At 38.5% G+C, this 16364-nt stretch overlaps 1 protein-coding gene across 2 annotated transcripts in view; it reads right to left on the reverse strand.

Annotated features, from left to right (window-relative positions):
- Window positions 1-924: 924 nt before the first annotated feature.
- LOC123769767 (another transcription unit protein) overlaps window positions 925-16364 on the reverse strand; it is a 38531-nt gene continuing 23091 nt past the window's right edge. The window contains exons 3-12 of one of the 2 annotated variants that reach the window (XM_069301423.1): window positions 11734-12844; window positions 11081-11679; window positions 9440-9500; window positions 8333-8412; window positions 6504-6712; window positions 6148-6350; window positions 5485-5647; window positions 4558-4773; window positions 2179-2359; window positions 925-1659 (exon numbers count right to left, since the gene is read on the reverse strand). In XM_069301423.1, the coding sequence (XP_069157524.1) occupies window positions 1172-1659; window positions 2179-2359; window positions 4558-4773; window positions 5485-5647; window positions 6148-6350; window positions 6504-6712; window positions 8333-8412; window positions 9440-9500; window positions 11081-11679; window positions 11734-12844 (3311 nt within the window). In that variant the 3' untranslated portion in view covers window positions 925-1171. Of the gene's footprint in view, window positions 1660-2178; window positions 2360-4557; window positions 4774-5484; window positions 5648-6147; window positions 6351-6503; window positions 6713-8332; window positions 8413-9439; window positions 9501-11080; window positions 12845-16364 lie in introns of both variants that reach the window. The other variant, XM_045761011.2, reaches the window with a different exon arrangement.

Raw genomic sequence — 16364 nt, forward strand, 5'->3', positions numbered from 1 at the left:
TATTAGTTGCGTGCATAGGTGACATACTAAACATAATAGTTTCCCTTGAAAAGCTTCATAGAAAACACCAACCTTACCTAACCTACTTAGTATGTTAAAATAAGCATCTTATAGCTTCGTAATTACAATTGTTACTTAACCTATTATAGGCATAGGTTAGGTAATAATTGTAATTACGAAGCAATAAGATGCTTATCTTAACATACTAAGTAGGTTAGGTAAGGTCGGTGTTTTCTATGAAGCTTTTCAAGGGAAACTATTATGTTAAGTATGTCACCTATGCACATATTTAATAAGTCAATATTGACTTATTAAATTTGCGAGAACAATGATAATGAGAACAAATAATAATGAAGATTATTATTTGCAATGTACATTTAATGAAACAAGTTAATGTGTTTCAGAATACTTCTGCACACATCATCGTCAGAAATAAATGTTTAAAATCTTTTCAGTCAAATATTTTCTGAACACACACATTCTCATAAACAACATTAAAAGTTTGACGACTTTCTACAAAATTTAATTAAATCTTGATAAACTTGTACAAAACTAATACAGAATGTTAATCACTGGATAAGGATTAAAATCTGTAAAAATAATTATGTAATCAATTTACAATATCTATGCTAAGCAAACACTTCACCAATTTCTAAACAAAATAGCATGTTAGATTCTCTACAGCCGGCTTCATTCCCATACAATGCCACATCTGTAAATCTCAGAAATGTGTCTGAGCAGTCACTAAACAACTGATCTCCAATTTTTTTTTTTTTGAGGTGATATTGATATATGTTAAAATCTTTCAAATTATATATTAAATGTGAAGCAGTCACTAAACAACTGATCTGCAATTTTTTTTTTTTTTTGAGGAGATATTGATATATGTTAAAATCTTTCAAATTATATTGTAAAAATAATTGAAATATCCCATTATGTTCAACATAAAATGTACTTCAATCTTACCAAGATAATGTAAAAGATTAAGTCCTGGGTGTTTTTAAAGTATATAACATGATCATTACTAATTTACTCCTTATTGGAACAAAGAAAAATACTTAATTTAAAGGAAAAGAAAATGTATTAACAAATAAGCAGATAATTACAATGCCAATACTTAGGAATCCCTAAAACTTTTAGACGTTCTCAAGTAAGGCAAATAGTGCATTGTTTAATCACTATCAGAGCCTGAGCCTGATTTGCCTCCACTATCACTACCACTCCTACTCTTACTGCTACTCCTGCTCCGGCTCCTACTTGGGCTTCTACTCTTACTCTTGCTCCTGCTCCGGCTCCTGCTTTGACTCCTACTCTTGCTCCTGCTTTGGCTCCTGCTCTTGCTACGGCTCTGACTCCTACTCTTGCTCCTACTTTTGCTCCTACTTTTGCTTCTACTCTTGCTCCTACTTTTGCTCCTACTCTTGCTCCTACTTTTGCTCCTACTCTTGCTCCTACTACCACTCCTACTTCGACTTCCACTCTTCCGTGAAGTCTGCCTACTGCTGGCACGATCACTGCCACTCTCATCTTTGTCACTATCACTGTCACTATGCGAGTCGTCAGAGTCCTTAATGGTATGTTTAGCTCTTTCCAGTCGCTTTGCCTTGTCTGTTTCAATGTCCGATTCTTCTTCATCAGAGGAGTAGATTGGAGCACGATCTGAAATTTAACAAATCATTGTTACAAACTTTTTTGGGGACTATATTTATGCATCATTACATCCTAAGCATTCTGGACTTTATTATAAACTATTTATAAAATATTTTCTAAAGTCTTCATTGAACTATTTCTATGAAACATGCCAAGATCTAGATCTGTGGTTCCCAATATTTTTGAGAACAACCATTTTTTTTCTAAAACTCACAAGACCCTCCAAGGGGTCGCAACCCACTAGTGGAAACCAATGATCTAGATTCTCACAAGAATGTATACAGTATACCACCGAGGCAATGAACTCAAGGTAAGTAAGTACATAGCTAAGTATTTTACGAATGTAAAATTCTTGAGGCTATCAACTGTAAATGAGACAACAAATTTGTAAATGAGTGTACAAATTTGGTGAAGCCATGCTAATTTTCATTTTAGGAATTATGTTTTCACAAGAATGCACTAAATTTGTTCTATAATCTGACCAGTTCTCCCATTGTGTTACAATACAATGAAGAGCTAAATATTTACCATTTTGCTTATTCTTAAATTTGTTTTTAATGGCAGCCAAAGAAATACCAGCTTCATCCTCATCTTCATAGTTGTCAGGCTCCAAATAGTTTGCAGACAGTCCACGATTTGGGGCCTTTTCTCTCACTCGACGCTGCTTGCTTTCACGTCTCATTGAAGCTCTTAATCTATCCTCATCCCTCTGAAATTCCATAAATTATCATCATTTACAATCAAGTGGAAATTTAAACTCTGGCATATGCTTAAAAAAAATTATCTAAATACCATGTGCTGAATGTCATATACCACTGTTACCAAACAAATTACATGCATAACCATTCTAACACTACAGCTAAATTCTTATTTTAATTTGTTAATCTTTAGTGTATGCTAGTTTAATCTTAATGCATTAATTGTCCTTCACAAAGTTTTAACACAACCTTCATTTCCAAGTTTAGGTTGGGTTATTCTTTTAAGCTATGTTATTGTGCATATCTACTGTCCTAATGCCTCCCTCCAAAGTACTCCCCATTGGGAGGTTGTCACAGCAAAAATTTATTCAGGAGCCTCTATAACTACACAAACCTTTCACTATTTCACACTCTCTAACCGATTCAACCCTTTCTCTCAAATAATGTTCCACTCTCCCTTCTCAATGGTCCAACCACGTGGTCTGAATGGTAGAGCAACGGTCTCGCTTCATGCAGGTGCCCAAGCGCCAAGCGGTTGGGCACCATTCCTTTTCCCCCTGTCCCATCTCAAATCCTTATCCTGACCCCTTCCAAATGCTACTGTATATAGTTATAATGGCTTGGCACTTTCCCCCCTGGTAATAACTTCCTTCCTTCCCTTCTCACTGCACTATAGTCATACTGGCCCAGTTCTTCCTCATAATTACCTTACTTCTCCCCCCTCATAATTAGTGCTTCCCAGGGGTGCATAGCCAATTTTATAGGTGCAGGAGCTCTGGTGGACCTGACAAAACCTACTTCCTATCCTGTTTCTATATATATCACATAATTAAGTATTTCGTGTTTGTACTCACTAATTATCAAATATAATTATTAAACAAATAAAAAAAGAAATCAATCATGTATTTATCAATTGAGGAAGTTAAAACACTTAGGGTTCAAACAATACAACCAGTGAGAAATTTCACAATAGTTTTCACAAAGGGTCAGGTGAGCGATGTTTTCGGGGGGTGTGAAGCAACTTTTGTCCTGGTCTCATCTGCCAATCTGTGGTACCACAGCCATGATATGGCATATGGCTCAGGATTCCACTGAACTAGAGGAGGTCCATGTAGTTTAACAAACTTAAGTTCTGATACATGATTTATGAGAATTCGAGTGTTGTTGTTATTATTATTATCAGGTTCATGTGACTGAATCCTCTCTCACACTCAGCAGTACTAATAGGAATAACTTGTAAACAGCTCAGTAATGGGTGTAAATCTTGGGGGCATGCAGCGCCCATGATCCTCCATATAGTCTCTGAAGGCATTTAGTGCGGAATAAGAAGAAAGCTTAAACCTCTTACAGAGATAATATTTCAGCTTCTCCATAATTAAGTGGTATCATCAGGTCAGTAGTCTTTTTCAAGGACACATATAAAGGTTCGGAAGTGGTTTATACATACATGATTTATGCATACTTAGAAGTTCAGAAGTATGAGAGCCTTTCATGGATGCTGTCATGAACATACGGTGCTGCAAATTGTTCACATTTTGACTAGTAAAAAACTGTTGATAATTAATGGAGACAATTTCCTTGTTGCTTGTTATAGTAATTCCTCCAAACTTTCCCTTTTCAATTGCCTTTTGAGCTTCTAAAGTTCTAGTGCCAGGTTTCTCTTTTAGTCCATGCAATGACCTTATGCTCTGTTGAATCAGTTTGTCTGCACACTCAATTGAAGTAGTGCATGCCTGTAGTCACACTGACAGTAAACCAAGTTCATGCAATGTGTCATACATTAGAGCTAAATCCAACAGAAACTGTTCTGAAGTTAGCTTTTTCAAAAGGCCACATAGGTGTTTCTATCACTTTCAAATCTTGTTTTATCTTTCACTGCTTTTTCAAATTGAAAACAAAAGTGTTTCATAATTTTGAACTCTTTCAGTTCTGTCTTTACTCTTCTTCCTTTTATTCTACTGTTCACCTCTCCTAACATTTCAACTTTTATACTCTCAATTTAACGTAACATCGCTCACACATATTTATAACTTAAGAGCTGGAAAGGACAATATGCATGCAGTGAATGTGTGAGGGAATATGTGATGTGCATGACATGGAATGAAAGATAAACAGCAGCAATTGCATGTCATATAAAACAACAGCTAAAGTAGGCCCAATAAATTCTTAGAGCACAATCAACAAACTCTTGTGTTGGAAAGATACTCACCCTTAAACTCTCAACTCGAGTACTCTCTGGATCACGGAAGAGGTTGGACAAAACTTTGACACCACTAGTTTTCTGTGAGCGGTCAGCAAGAGATAAAGTCATCTTGCGATGAGTGAATGAATCAGTTGAATGAGGACGGAAGGTCAGTTTTGTACGAAAAACTGCCTGACCTTGCAGACCCGTTCCTTGACGAATGAAGAGATGGTTGTGGTCTCCCTAAGAAAAAAAAAATCAGTTAAGCTTTATAACATTAATCCAACAGTTTTGTTGGAAACTTACAAATCCATAAAGTTCCTAGCTAAAGATAATAATATACTGTACATATATATGGTAAATAAAACAATAATAGAAAAAAAAAAGTTGATTATGTGCCTGTCAAGAGAAGCATGTTTAAGATACAGTCAAGTTGTGTGGCTTCCGCATTTTCTTCCATATCGTTCACTCCCCACAAGGGGGTTGCGCAGCCGGTGGCACGGCGACATCATGTTAATTTGCTAGTTTTCATTTGGGGAGTTCTGTCCACTCGTTCAGCTTCCGGTAGTAATAGTTTAACCAGAATAGGGGTTTATTTTGGGATACCTACCTTTCTGGGTGTCAGACCTTGCTGATGGCAGACACAGAATCCTCCCAACCACATGGGGGTTTCTATTGGCCACTGCTCCTCGCACCTCTCTGAGGGGGGCCAAGTTCTGGCTTGTGGTCCACTGTAGGACCATGAACTCCATGCACATTGACTGATGCCAGAAAGTTATACATATTCATTCAACCTGGATAGCTCTGGGGAGCCGACGGGGTCCCCCCAGAAAAGTCTAAGTAACCGATACTGTGTGTGTATCTAATATACACATGACAAAAATAGTGAATATTACTGTTTATCATAGAGCAGCTTATTGTATATATAATATAAAAAACTTTATAATAACTAACCTGCAAAGGCTGTTTATAGACATCGAAGATTTCACTACCAAGATGGAGCGACATTGATCCATCAGACCATCGAACCAACTTGGTATTACTCTCCTTTACAGCATTTCCTTCCTTATCAAATACAGTCCGCCATCGCATTGTGTTTTCAACTTTTAGCTTCAGCCTGTATATAAATTGTACAAATTATGTATCAGTAATTATTATATTCTAATATGGTTTTCAGAAGATGAAACGAGCAAATGTGTCCGTCTATTTGTTCAAGTGGATGTTTAGACCCTTCATATGAAAAATATATTAAAGTCCTAAAATTTAAATTCCTGCAAATACATCATGTATAGATTATTTTAGATAAATATATATAAATGTACTAGACACCTATAATAGGACTACAGTAAATAACTTTATCAACAATAGTCTTTGCTTTCTAAAGCACATATATGTATTAGTCATTATTAGATTTTATGAAGCCCTTGCAGGAAAAGTGCCAACTTTATAGTCAACTCGACACTTGATATTTTTATGCATCACTGTTCACGCGTTCCCTTCTCTAAAAGCATGGAATTAGGTGTAATGATCCGAGATGCAATTTCTATGCACTGTAACTTAGTATGAAGAGGTACAAAAATCTAGCATGCTAAAAAATAAATAACATTTGGATCTCACCTTGCTCGACCTTCTTCATCTAGTGTCTCTTCCTCATCAATTTCATCTTCGTAGAGTTCAGGGTCAAATGGTCTCGTTTCAACAGAGAGGAAGTTGGGTAATTTCACAAAATGTATATCCCTGCCTAAATCCGTGTTAATTTTGGGGATCTCAGCCTCAATTCTTGTTTCTGGAGGAGGGCCCTCATCTTCCTTCTCTTCATCCTAAACAATATTAACATAATGTAATAAAACCTATGCATCTTAAACAGTTTAAACATTATCTTCAATAAAGTCTACTCTCAACTTGACATTTATCTTCAACATAATATCATATAATACAATTAAATGTAGTAACAACTAAGGATATTTTCTTACATCAGGCACAATAAGCCTCGGTGAACCTGATCGCGATCGAGACTTTGACCTCGATCTTGAGCGAGACCTGGATCGTGATCGTGATCTTGACCGTGAACGAGACCGCGACCTCGATCTCCGTCTGTCTTTATCACCCTTGGTATGTTTATCTTTATCTTCATCATCGCTGATATCATCAGCATCACCAAAGAGGTCTTCTGCATTAACATCTAATATAGAAAAAATTTAATATAATATAAAAATATAAGCAGACGATTAGTTATAATAACGTGGCTGAAGATAAGATGACCAAACCACACACCAGAAGATGAGATGACTACGTTTTGGTCCATCCAGGAACATAAGTCAATTGTGATGGGAGTGAGGGAGGTAAAGGTATAAGTAAGGCAAGAGTGAGGTGAGGAGCAGGTGAGAGGTAATTCATAGACAAAGAAAAAGTGAAAAGATAAGAACAAGAAACCAAAAGGAGTACAGATGGCTTCTTGTTCTTACCTTTTCGCCTTGCTCTTTCCTTCTTCTACTAATTACCTCTCGCCTGCTCCTCGCCTTCCTCTTGCTTTACGAATGCCCGTGCCCCTCTTGCTCCTGTCACAATAGACTTGATAATGGTTCAGGACAGACCGAAACGTCATCAACTCCTCATCTTCTGGGGCCAGATTCACAAAGCATTTACGTAAGTACTTACGAACGTGAACATCTTTCCTCAATCTTTGATGACTTTGGTTACATTTATTAAACAGTTTACAAGGATGAAAACTCCCCAATCAACTGTTGTTATTGTCATAAACAGCCTCCTAGTGCTTCGGAGTTCATTAACTGTTTAATAATTGTAAACAAATCCGCCAAAGATTGAGAAAAGATGTAAAAGTTCGTAAGTGCTTGCGTAACTGCTTTGTGGCCCCTGGAGTGTGGGTTGGTCCTCATATGTGTATATAAATTTTGCAGTGCCACTAAAATGAATTCTTAAATAAAATAAAGAGTAAACTATTTTATGTTTTGTGTGTGTGTTGGTGAAAACTGTAAAAGCTAAGTGAGAAAATAAAAAAAGGATTTGAATGATGCAATGAAAATGAGCTTCTTTGACATCACAAACGTGAGAAGTAAGCCAAAGTAAATAAGTTCCATCAATCTATTACGATATTATTCACAAGACATTATCCCATCATTCATTATCCAATCTTTCCCATGAAACACATCATCTGCTTTCCTACTCCAGACTTTAAATGATTCCAGCTAAATAATAAACAGTAGTTATAAAAGTAATAAATCCAGCAAACATTTATAAGTGCTATATTTCAAAAAACCAGCATTGAATGTAATGAAACGGCATTTTCTGAGTCCCGGAGGCTCCCCGGAGCTATCCTACCTCTTTATTACTGCATTATCCATCAGTTCCAGTTAATAGGAGCTGTTCTTATCAACATAACGTTCTTTTTAAAAAATTCATCTAAAATCAATGTCTGAAAATATTTTGATGAACGCTCCACAATCCTGAAGCCAATTAGTTGGAGATTTGTTTAACATTTTGAAGTAATTTTTACATAATTCAAATATTTTTTTGAATTATGTAAAAATGCCCCTTTTGCTGAGCAGTTTAAGGGTTAAATGCCATGTCCTGTTCTAGCATCTTCAATTTCCAGCCCCTCCTACTGAAATGATAACAGTATTTGCATACACTGTTAATGCTATATGAATATTCGAGTAAATGTGACTAAGCATTGATACAGGTACTTAGTTAATGTATCTGTAGATAAAAGAAGATTTAGAAATGGTCTTTTAAGGTGTAATCTTACACCACTGTGAGGAGGACATACTGTACATGCTCTTACCATTCAATTCATCATCAGATCTGACTTTCTTGGCGGCATCATCATCTGAATCATCACTCATTAGTGCACGTTTACGTTTCCTGAAAATTATGCATATTAGACACCTAATATTAAAGACAATTTTTTCTTTTATGTTACCAATTACAGTACAACTTATATTTAAACAAAAAATTAGATTTTTGTCAGTAGCTAATTTGACCATCAGAGCCATCTTCTAATGGCAAAATAATATATAATATCTCCACTATATCTTGTCCATTACGTGGTGAACTATGTTGTTACAAACCCAGTAGCTTATGGGAATTTAATCTGCTATTCTACCAATTCTAGAGGGAAGAGGAACCTAAATGTATATGATCACTATATACCCAAAATATTAAGGAGAATTAACAAAATGAACAAAGATGGTCAAAGACAAAGAAGATGGAGAAAAGGCCATGGGTGAAAAGCTGGAAATGAACCAAAGAAAATGCTTTTATGTAGTGAGCATTATCACAGAAAGATGAAGTCTTTCTATGCCAATCTTCATTTATAACTTCATGAGCAAATATGACCAATAAATCATGCAGAAATGTAAATGCACCAGGTGCAAACAGATGGAAGCAGGGCCTAAATAGCTAGATCTTGCTCCTCAAAGACACTGATATGGAAGAACTGAGAAGCAAGCAGATAAACACTTGTGGATGCTCATGGATGCCATATTACTCATGATTATACTGGTACAAGTCCTCTAAAAATGGATGACATAACTACTCAACAAACAGCGCTGAAGCAGTCACTCTCCCAATGCACTGTGACAATTTAGCCAACATCTCGGGATGCCAAGTATTGCATCTACAGATTAGATTGTGGTGTCATTTGATATGTTTACTAAGCATTCATTTTATATATATTGTACTGTGTTTCCAAAAATAAAAACATTTTTTTATACAACTTTGATCAATGACAGCTGGCTTCAGTGGGTAAGGACCAGCAACTTTACCCTAACATGTTCTTCAATTTTAGGGAAAAATCCTTATGAAACAATATTAAACAATTATTTTCTGTTATGTCACTAATAGTCATACACTGGTATCATCACATCAAGAAATATGAGATATTTCATACCTGCCAACATCCATGTCACTGTCATCATCTGATCCCTTCTTACCCTCAGCATCACTGCCACCTGGAAATGGGCCAGATATAAAACTATAAAACTCTAATAAAACAGTAAATTTATATGCATCAAGCTGTACACTTGTATCATCATTACCTCATTTCCCACAGTCATAGGATTAAGAGGGTCAGCATAGAAAATATAAGAGCACAAATATAGTATAAGAAGGTTAAAGATAAAAATACAAGTGACATTCGACCATTCACCATTTCTTATATACAGTATATATTAGAGAAAAACTAAATCATCCACAGCAAATGCTCATACTCAGCTTTCTCCAACCCTCAGCTTCACTCTTTGTTATCATCTATTTGTTAAAATGGCCAAACACTCTCCTTACTCTCGACAACTTTTACATTTTTAGGCTTTTTGTACTAACATTTTCCACATGTTCACTCCTTACTATGCATTTTCTCCTCACACCTTTTGTATCTACTGAATTAGTACTGTATTTAACATATGGTATGCAAGGCTGCCCATTTCTACTACTACAATTCTAAATATAGGCTGAGGGTAGGCACTACCACTCCATGCACCTCTTTTAGCACTGCTTTTGTTGACCAGGACTTTCACTGCTCCAGCCACCTATCTTCCCAGTTCACTCCCACCGACCCTTCTTACATCAGTTACACATCTCTGGCACTTAAACTAATCAACCACTTCTACACATTTTCCCATGCTAACCAATTTTACAAACACACGATGCACAGATCTGAGCCACACAACCTCTTCCACTTCAGAATTAACTTTCTTCAACTGATCAATTTTTAGTTATTTCCCGACCAATTCAGTCACTACAGTTCCATACACACTGCTTATTTCTGCACACACACTTTCAATACCTGCAGCTTTCCCCATGCATCAGATTCTATGTTGATGCCCTTACTCTTCCACATATATATATATATCTGCTGGTATACTATCTTACTCTCTTCACAACCCCAGCAGAACCAATTATATTCCCCCTTTTGTTATTCTTTCATTACTTTCATCCATCAAACTTTAACAGTACTGTAGTCTTTCCTCCTGCTTATAATTTCCTATTTACCAGTCACATTAGCATTCTCCAATCCATATTTTTTACATTCTTCCTTGTCTTTCCACAAGCCTCCGTGCTACAATTCTATATTTTCAAAGATTAATCTATTTTCTAGAAGGCATGAGAAGTCAGGCAACAACCAAACGTAAACATTCCTAGGCTTAGTACTGCACATATGTACTAAATTAGATTTAAGATAGCTTATATTAGTTCTAGGAATGCTTATTTTGGCCTAAACAGGTTAGGTTAGATTGTATAGTTAGTTTTCCATTTTTTTTTGTATGTCATTTGGAGAATTACATATATACAAAACAAGAACTTTTTCTGTTCAACAGTCCACTTTCGTACGTTTGACTGATAGTTGCTACGAGTATCCAACATACAAGTGTTGAATTCTTAAGGTACAATCATTCATTTACTATTCAATCCTATTTTACATAGAACATGTGAACAGACAGATCTCCATATATTTCTGCTCCTTTAATATTACTGTACTGTATATACACACACACATTTTAAATATCTAACAATACAGCCTCTGTTACTGTACCTCTTTTTGCTTCTTTATCACTGCCAAGTGGTGATTTTGATCGTGAGCGGGACCCAGACTTCCTACTTCCAGTCGGCGACCTTTTTCTTCGGTTATCTCTGGGAGACCTACTATGGCTTCGAGACAATGCTGGGCTTCTGCTGCCTGATCTAGAAATGGGTGATTTGGATCCTCTAGAGTGAGTAGGTGACCTTGGTGACCTGCTGCCTGTTCTTGAGTGTGCTGGTGATCTACTTTTAACTTTCGATCTCGGAGGTGATGCACTGCCCGTTCTTGATCCTACAGGAGATCTACTCTCTCTCCTGGAGCCCACTGGTGATGGGGTCCTACTTCTACCTCTGGAATCTACAGGTGACCTACTTCCCACCCTAGAACCCAATGGTGTTGCACTATCCACTTTAGATCTAGGTGATCTACTACCTCCACGAGATACAGCTGGAGTAAGGCTACCATCAAATGATCCAGCAGGTGTTCTACTGGCTGGTGATCCAGACCTGCTTCTTTGAGGACTAAGAGATCTACTTCTAGGATGAGAGCCTGACAAACTCCTGTGACTTCTTGGAGTTCCACTCCTACTGCGGTGACTACCAGATGGGGACCTGCTACGACGACTGCTGACTGGGGACCTGCTACGACGACTGCTGACTGGGGACCTGCTACGACGACTGCTGACTGGGGACCTGCTACGATGACTGCCAACTGGGGACCTACTACGATGACTGCTAACTGGGGACCTGCTACGACGACTGCTGACTTGAGATCTACTGCGGTGACTGCTAGCTGGTGATCTACTGTGTCTGCTAACTGGTGATCTACTGTGACGACTATGAGCCAGGGATCTACTGCGCTGACTGCCAGCTGGGGATCTACTGTGTCGACTGCCGACTGGGGACCTACTACGATGACTGCTAACTGGGGATCTACTTCGGTGACTGCCAGCTGGAGATCTGCTACGATGATTACTGACTGGGGACCTACTACGACGACTGCTGACTTGAGATCTACTGCGGTGACTGCTAGCTGGGGATCTACTGAGTCGACTGCCAACTGGTGATCTACTGTGACGACTGTGAGCTAAGGATCTACTGCGCTGACTGCCAGCTGGGGATCTACTGTGCTTACCACCAACTGGGGACCTACTGTGTCTACTGCCAATTGGTGATCTACTATGACGACTGTGAGCTAAGGATCTACTGCGCTGACCGCCAGCTGGTGATCTACTGTGTCGACTGCCAACTGGAGATCTACTGTGATGACTGCGAGCTAGGGACCTACTGTGCTGACTACCAGCTGGAGATCTACTGTGTCGACTGCCGGTTGGGGATCTACTGTGTCGACTGCCATAAGGGGATCTACTGTGTCGACTACCAAAAGGGGATCTACTGTGTCGATTGCCAACTGGCGATCTACTGTGGTGACTGCGAGCTAGGGATCTACTGTGCTGACTGCCAACTGGAGATCTGCTTCGATAACTGCCAGCTGGAGATCTACTCTGCTGGCTTTCGGCTGGGGATCTACTGTGATGACTGCCAGCTTGGGATCTACTGGGGTGACTGCCAGCTGGACTGTGTGGTGATTCACTGGCCCTGCTACGAGGACTGCCTGCTGCTGCTGGTGAATAATTCATTTTGCTCTGGGGTGAAGCACTACCTCTACTTCTAGGGCTGCCACTAACAGATCTACTCGCATTGCTTCTTGCTGGAGTATGACTTCTGCTTCTAGATCCACTCCTGTTGCTGCCCGCTGGTGATGGCGAGCGAATACCTGAAAGCATTATTTATGCTTTAAAGTTTAGTTTGAATATTTTAACACTTTTGCCCGGGCATGACGCAGCATTGCGTCATCCGTTTACTGTCGGTAATACCGGGGATGACGCAGCATTGCGTCATCCACTTTAAATAATCGCCAAAAATCAGGTTTTTATCCGATTTTTTGGGGACTGGTTTTAAAATGCGCGCCGATGTCTTCTCATTTTCTTTGTTGGGCCTCGTAGCCCTCAGGCACACGCCGCGGGCCCATTGTTTTCACTCCACTGTTGTGACCAATGTCGCCTCCCCTCGCATCTCAAACGTGTGAACATTTCGGCTATTTTCCGTGGCTATATTTCTTACTGCGGCTTTAGAAACTATCTACGCTTACTCCACGATGGATAGTGATCATGAACAAGGCCCTTCCAGGAAGAAAATTGCGAAAGAAAGGCTTGAAAAGGGCGGGAATTGGGAGTGTAGCTGGAAGGCGTCTGAGCGCTCACTTGCGGCTAACGTGTGGCCCGTCTTCAACTCGTCGGCGGTTGGAGCGTGACCAGGTTTTTTATTTTATATGCTAATGTTCCTCTAGAGAATTCTATTGCAAACCCATTGAGACCAAAATGAAAGACCTAGGACGAAAATTGAGGTGACCAAAATGAAAGACCTAGGACGAAAATTGAGGTGACCAGAGTGAAAACATTTTATCGCATATGCATTTAGTGCTGTAGAGAATTCTATTGCGAACACAATGATTCAAAATTTAATCTCGTAGGACGAGAATTAAGGTGACAAAGTTGAAGAGAGTATACACTTTTCAGAATTTACGCGCGCTCCCCTGACACCCTGGGTCCTGTGCGCCACCCCTCGCACAGTTGAGGGGTGGCGCGCGGGGTATGCCAAAGTGTTAACATAACACTAATACAAAATTTTAAGAAAACAACTTAGAATTTTAAATATATGCACTCAAAAAAATTTTTATGTTAAGACTGCATTAAATAGATTCTACATCACCGCTTCTCATATCAGATAGAACCAAAGAGTTTATTGTTAACAAAAATTAAAATGGATTTCTGTTATTCTGGCAACAAATACAACATTTAAATTGTCTGGCTGCTGAGTCAAAATAAATAACACTAATGATGTCACACCAACCAAACCATTAGACGTAAGGGTTTGATGGGCATAGGAGTATAGAACTTGTTCCTGAAAACTGTATACTAACATAGATGGGGTGAGGTAAAAAAATATTGTAGTTAAACGATACAATAAAACTTAACACTTTGCCTAGCCCGGTGGGCCACCCGTATTGCACCGCAAAGTAGGCCGAGCGTTGCCCGTGAGCACAAAACCCAATGTTAAACTCTCTCACAATGTTTATGCTTACTAATAAGAATAAGCAAAAATTAATTGATGATGGCGTTAACGTCATTACCCGAACTGCGTGTATTGTTTTAATGACTGCGTGAACGTCATCACGATGCCAAAGTGTTAAGATGCCCGATATTGTTGCACTAGTAGACAAAACTGACTAATACAATTTCAAATGAGGTGGTGCCCACGAGGTTACTCTTTTTTGGATACATGACAGAATAATTAGGAAAGGTGGAGGCAGGCAAGCAGTCATGTTTTTTAAGTTTCCTAATGAAGGATGAAGAAAACAATGTGGAAGATTTTGTAGGCCCCCAATAATATTTTCAAGAGGAAAACAAAGTTAAGAAAATTAAATAGATTTATAGAAAGCTAACAATAATTAAAATATGAACATTTGCTTTACGTAATTTCTTTTTAAACAAATTTCTCCAAAACATCAGTATATTACAAGTTACTAAGAATTTAATCTTTGTTTGCCATGAGAACAAGCCTGTTTAGTCATTCTTGTATCATCAAATTTGTATACATTATTCAGAAGCTTCATCTTGGAAAAACTTTCTCTACAACCGGATGAATTATCATTAACACAAACAAATCCGTAGTATTATTTTAACATTAGGAAATGAAGAAGTTAAAAATGAAATGAAATTGTTAATCCGCTGATATCTACATGTGTGTAGGTATATATATATGCTTTCAGTGACAAAACCGAAACTGCGCATGTCATATATATATGATTTTGTGTCTAGCACTATAATTTAAACGCCCGCCTGGGATAGGGGCAGCTATAGTGCAGCCACGACCGATAGTTGCCAGATGCCGCCTTGAAAAAAAATCCAGGCCAACATTCTTGGGTGCAAGAGCTTCAGTATTGAGCAAGCCACCAAGGCTGGCGCACGCAGCACGAGCTCACAGCACCGCTGTTGAGCTTGTGACCACAACATCGCCTACAAATGCCATAATATATATGTTCATCCTATTATTTAGCGATGATAGTATTACAGACTGTGATAGACCCCTGACTGTGATAAAACCTACCAGGATTCTGATAATAGCAGGATTGTGGTGATATTTAGCGCTGTGCTTCAAGGAGGGAGGAGTAATGCTGTGGGAGGGAGGGTGGTGGCGGCGTCTTCTGTCACCATGCCAGCTTAGTGGTTCGCTATGGTGAACACAAATGTAGATATTTACATAAACGTGTGTATAGAGTGTAATAGGAATAGGTTGGGAGCCGCCATTTTGGTGAGGGAGGTGTGTCGTCTGCATGACTTATCATGTTGTTTACTGGTGGCCACTATGGTCTTTGGCCACCATACCAGCTTATTTGTACAGGTATGATGAATAAAACAGGTAGATACTTATATATGTGTGCGAACAAACCTGAATGGTCCCCAGGACTATATGCAACTGAATATATAATGTGTGTGTATATAGTGCAATAACACCACAAGCAGTATTGTTGGAGGAAAAATTTTAATGTGTCAGACCTTGAGGGCAGCCGCCACCAGCTGACTGTGAGTAACTACGTCTTTGTGCCTTTACTCACCATACAAGCTCAGATGTACAGTTATGGTGAACAAAACATGTAAATACTTATGGGGGACCATTCAGGTTTGTTCGCATGTAAATAATTATACAGTATATAACATCTGTGTATAGTGAATAAATGCAAAAACAGTGTTGTGGGAGGAGAATGAGGGCGAGTGAGGTGTTGTTGAGGGAGTGAGTGGCAGGCTGGTGTGTGGCGGTCACTCCTCGTTGCATTTTGACTCACAATACCAACTTAGTGGTTCGTTATGGTGAGCAAAACATGCAGATACTTATATATAACCTGTGAGTCTATATAGTATAATAACAGCAAAACTATTTGTCTATTTATTTTTATGAACAAAATAATTGAATCACTAATATGCACACCATAATTTTGAGTACAGCGATGGTTCACACATTTTATTATATTAATATATCACAATTCACTGTACTGAATAATATTACTGCAAAAAACTAAGAAAAAATCAATCAGAGACATTGAAATAATTAGGTAATAATATATTTGTGGCAACTGCCGCCTGACAGCTCGAGCGGAGTAGACCTTGTCTGGCGAAGGCTCTGTCAACGCCCCTTTTTTGCCAGACTTCCCTACCCTATTGCAGCTAAAATATGCC

This window comes from Procambarus clarkii, chromosome 45 (assembly GCF_040958095.1).
Source record: "Procambarus clarkii isolate CNS0578487 chromosome 45, FALCON_Pclarkii_2.0, whole genome shotgun sequence".
Taxonomy (NCBI): Eukaryota; Metazoa; Arthropoda; class Malacostraca; order Decapoda; family Cambaridae; genus Procambarus; species Procambarus clarkii.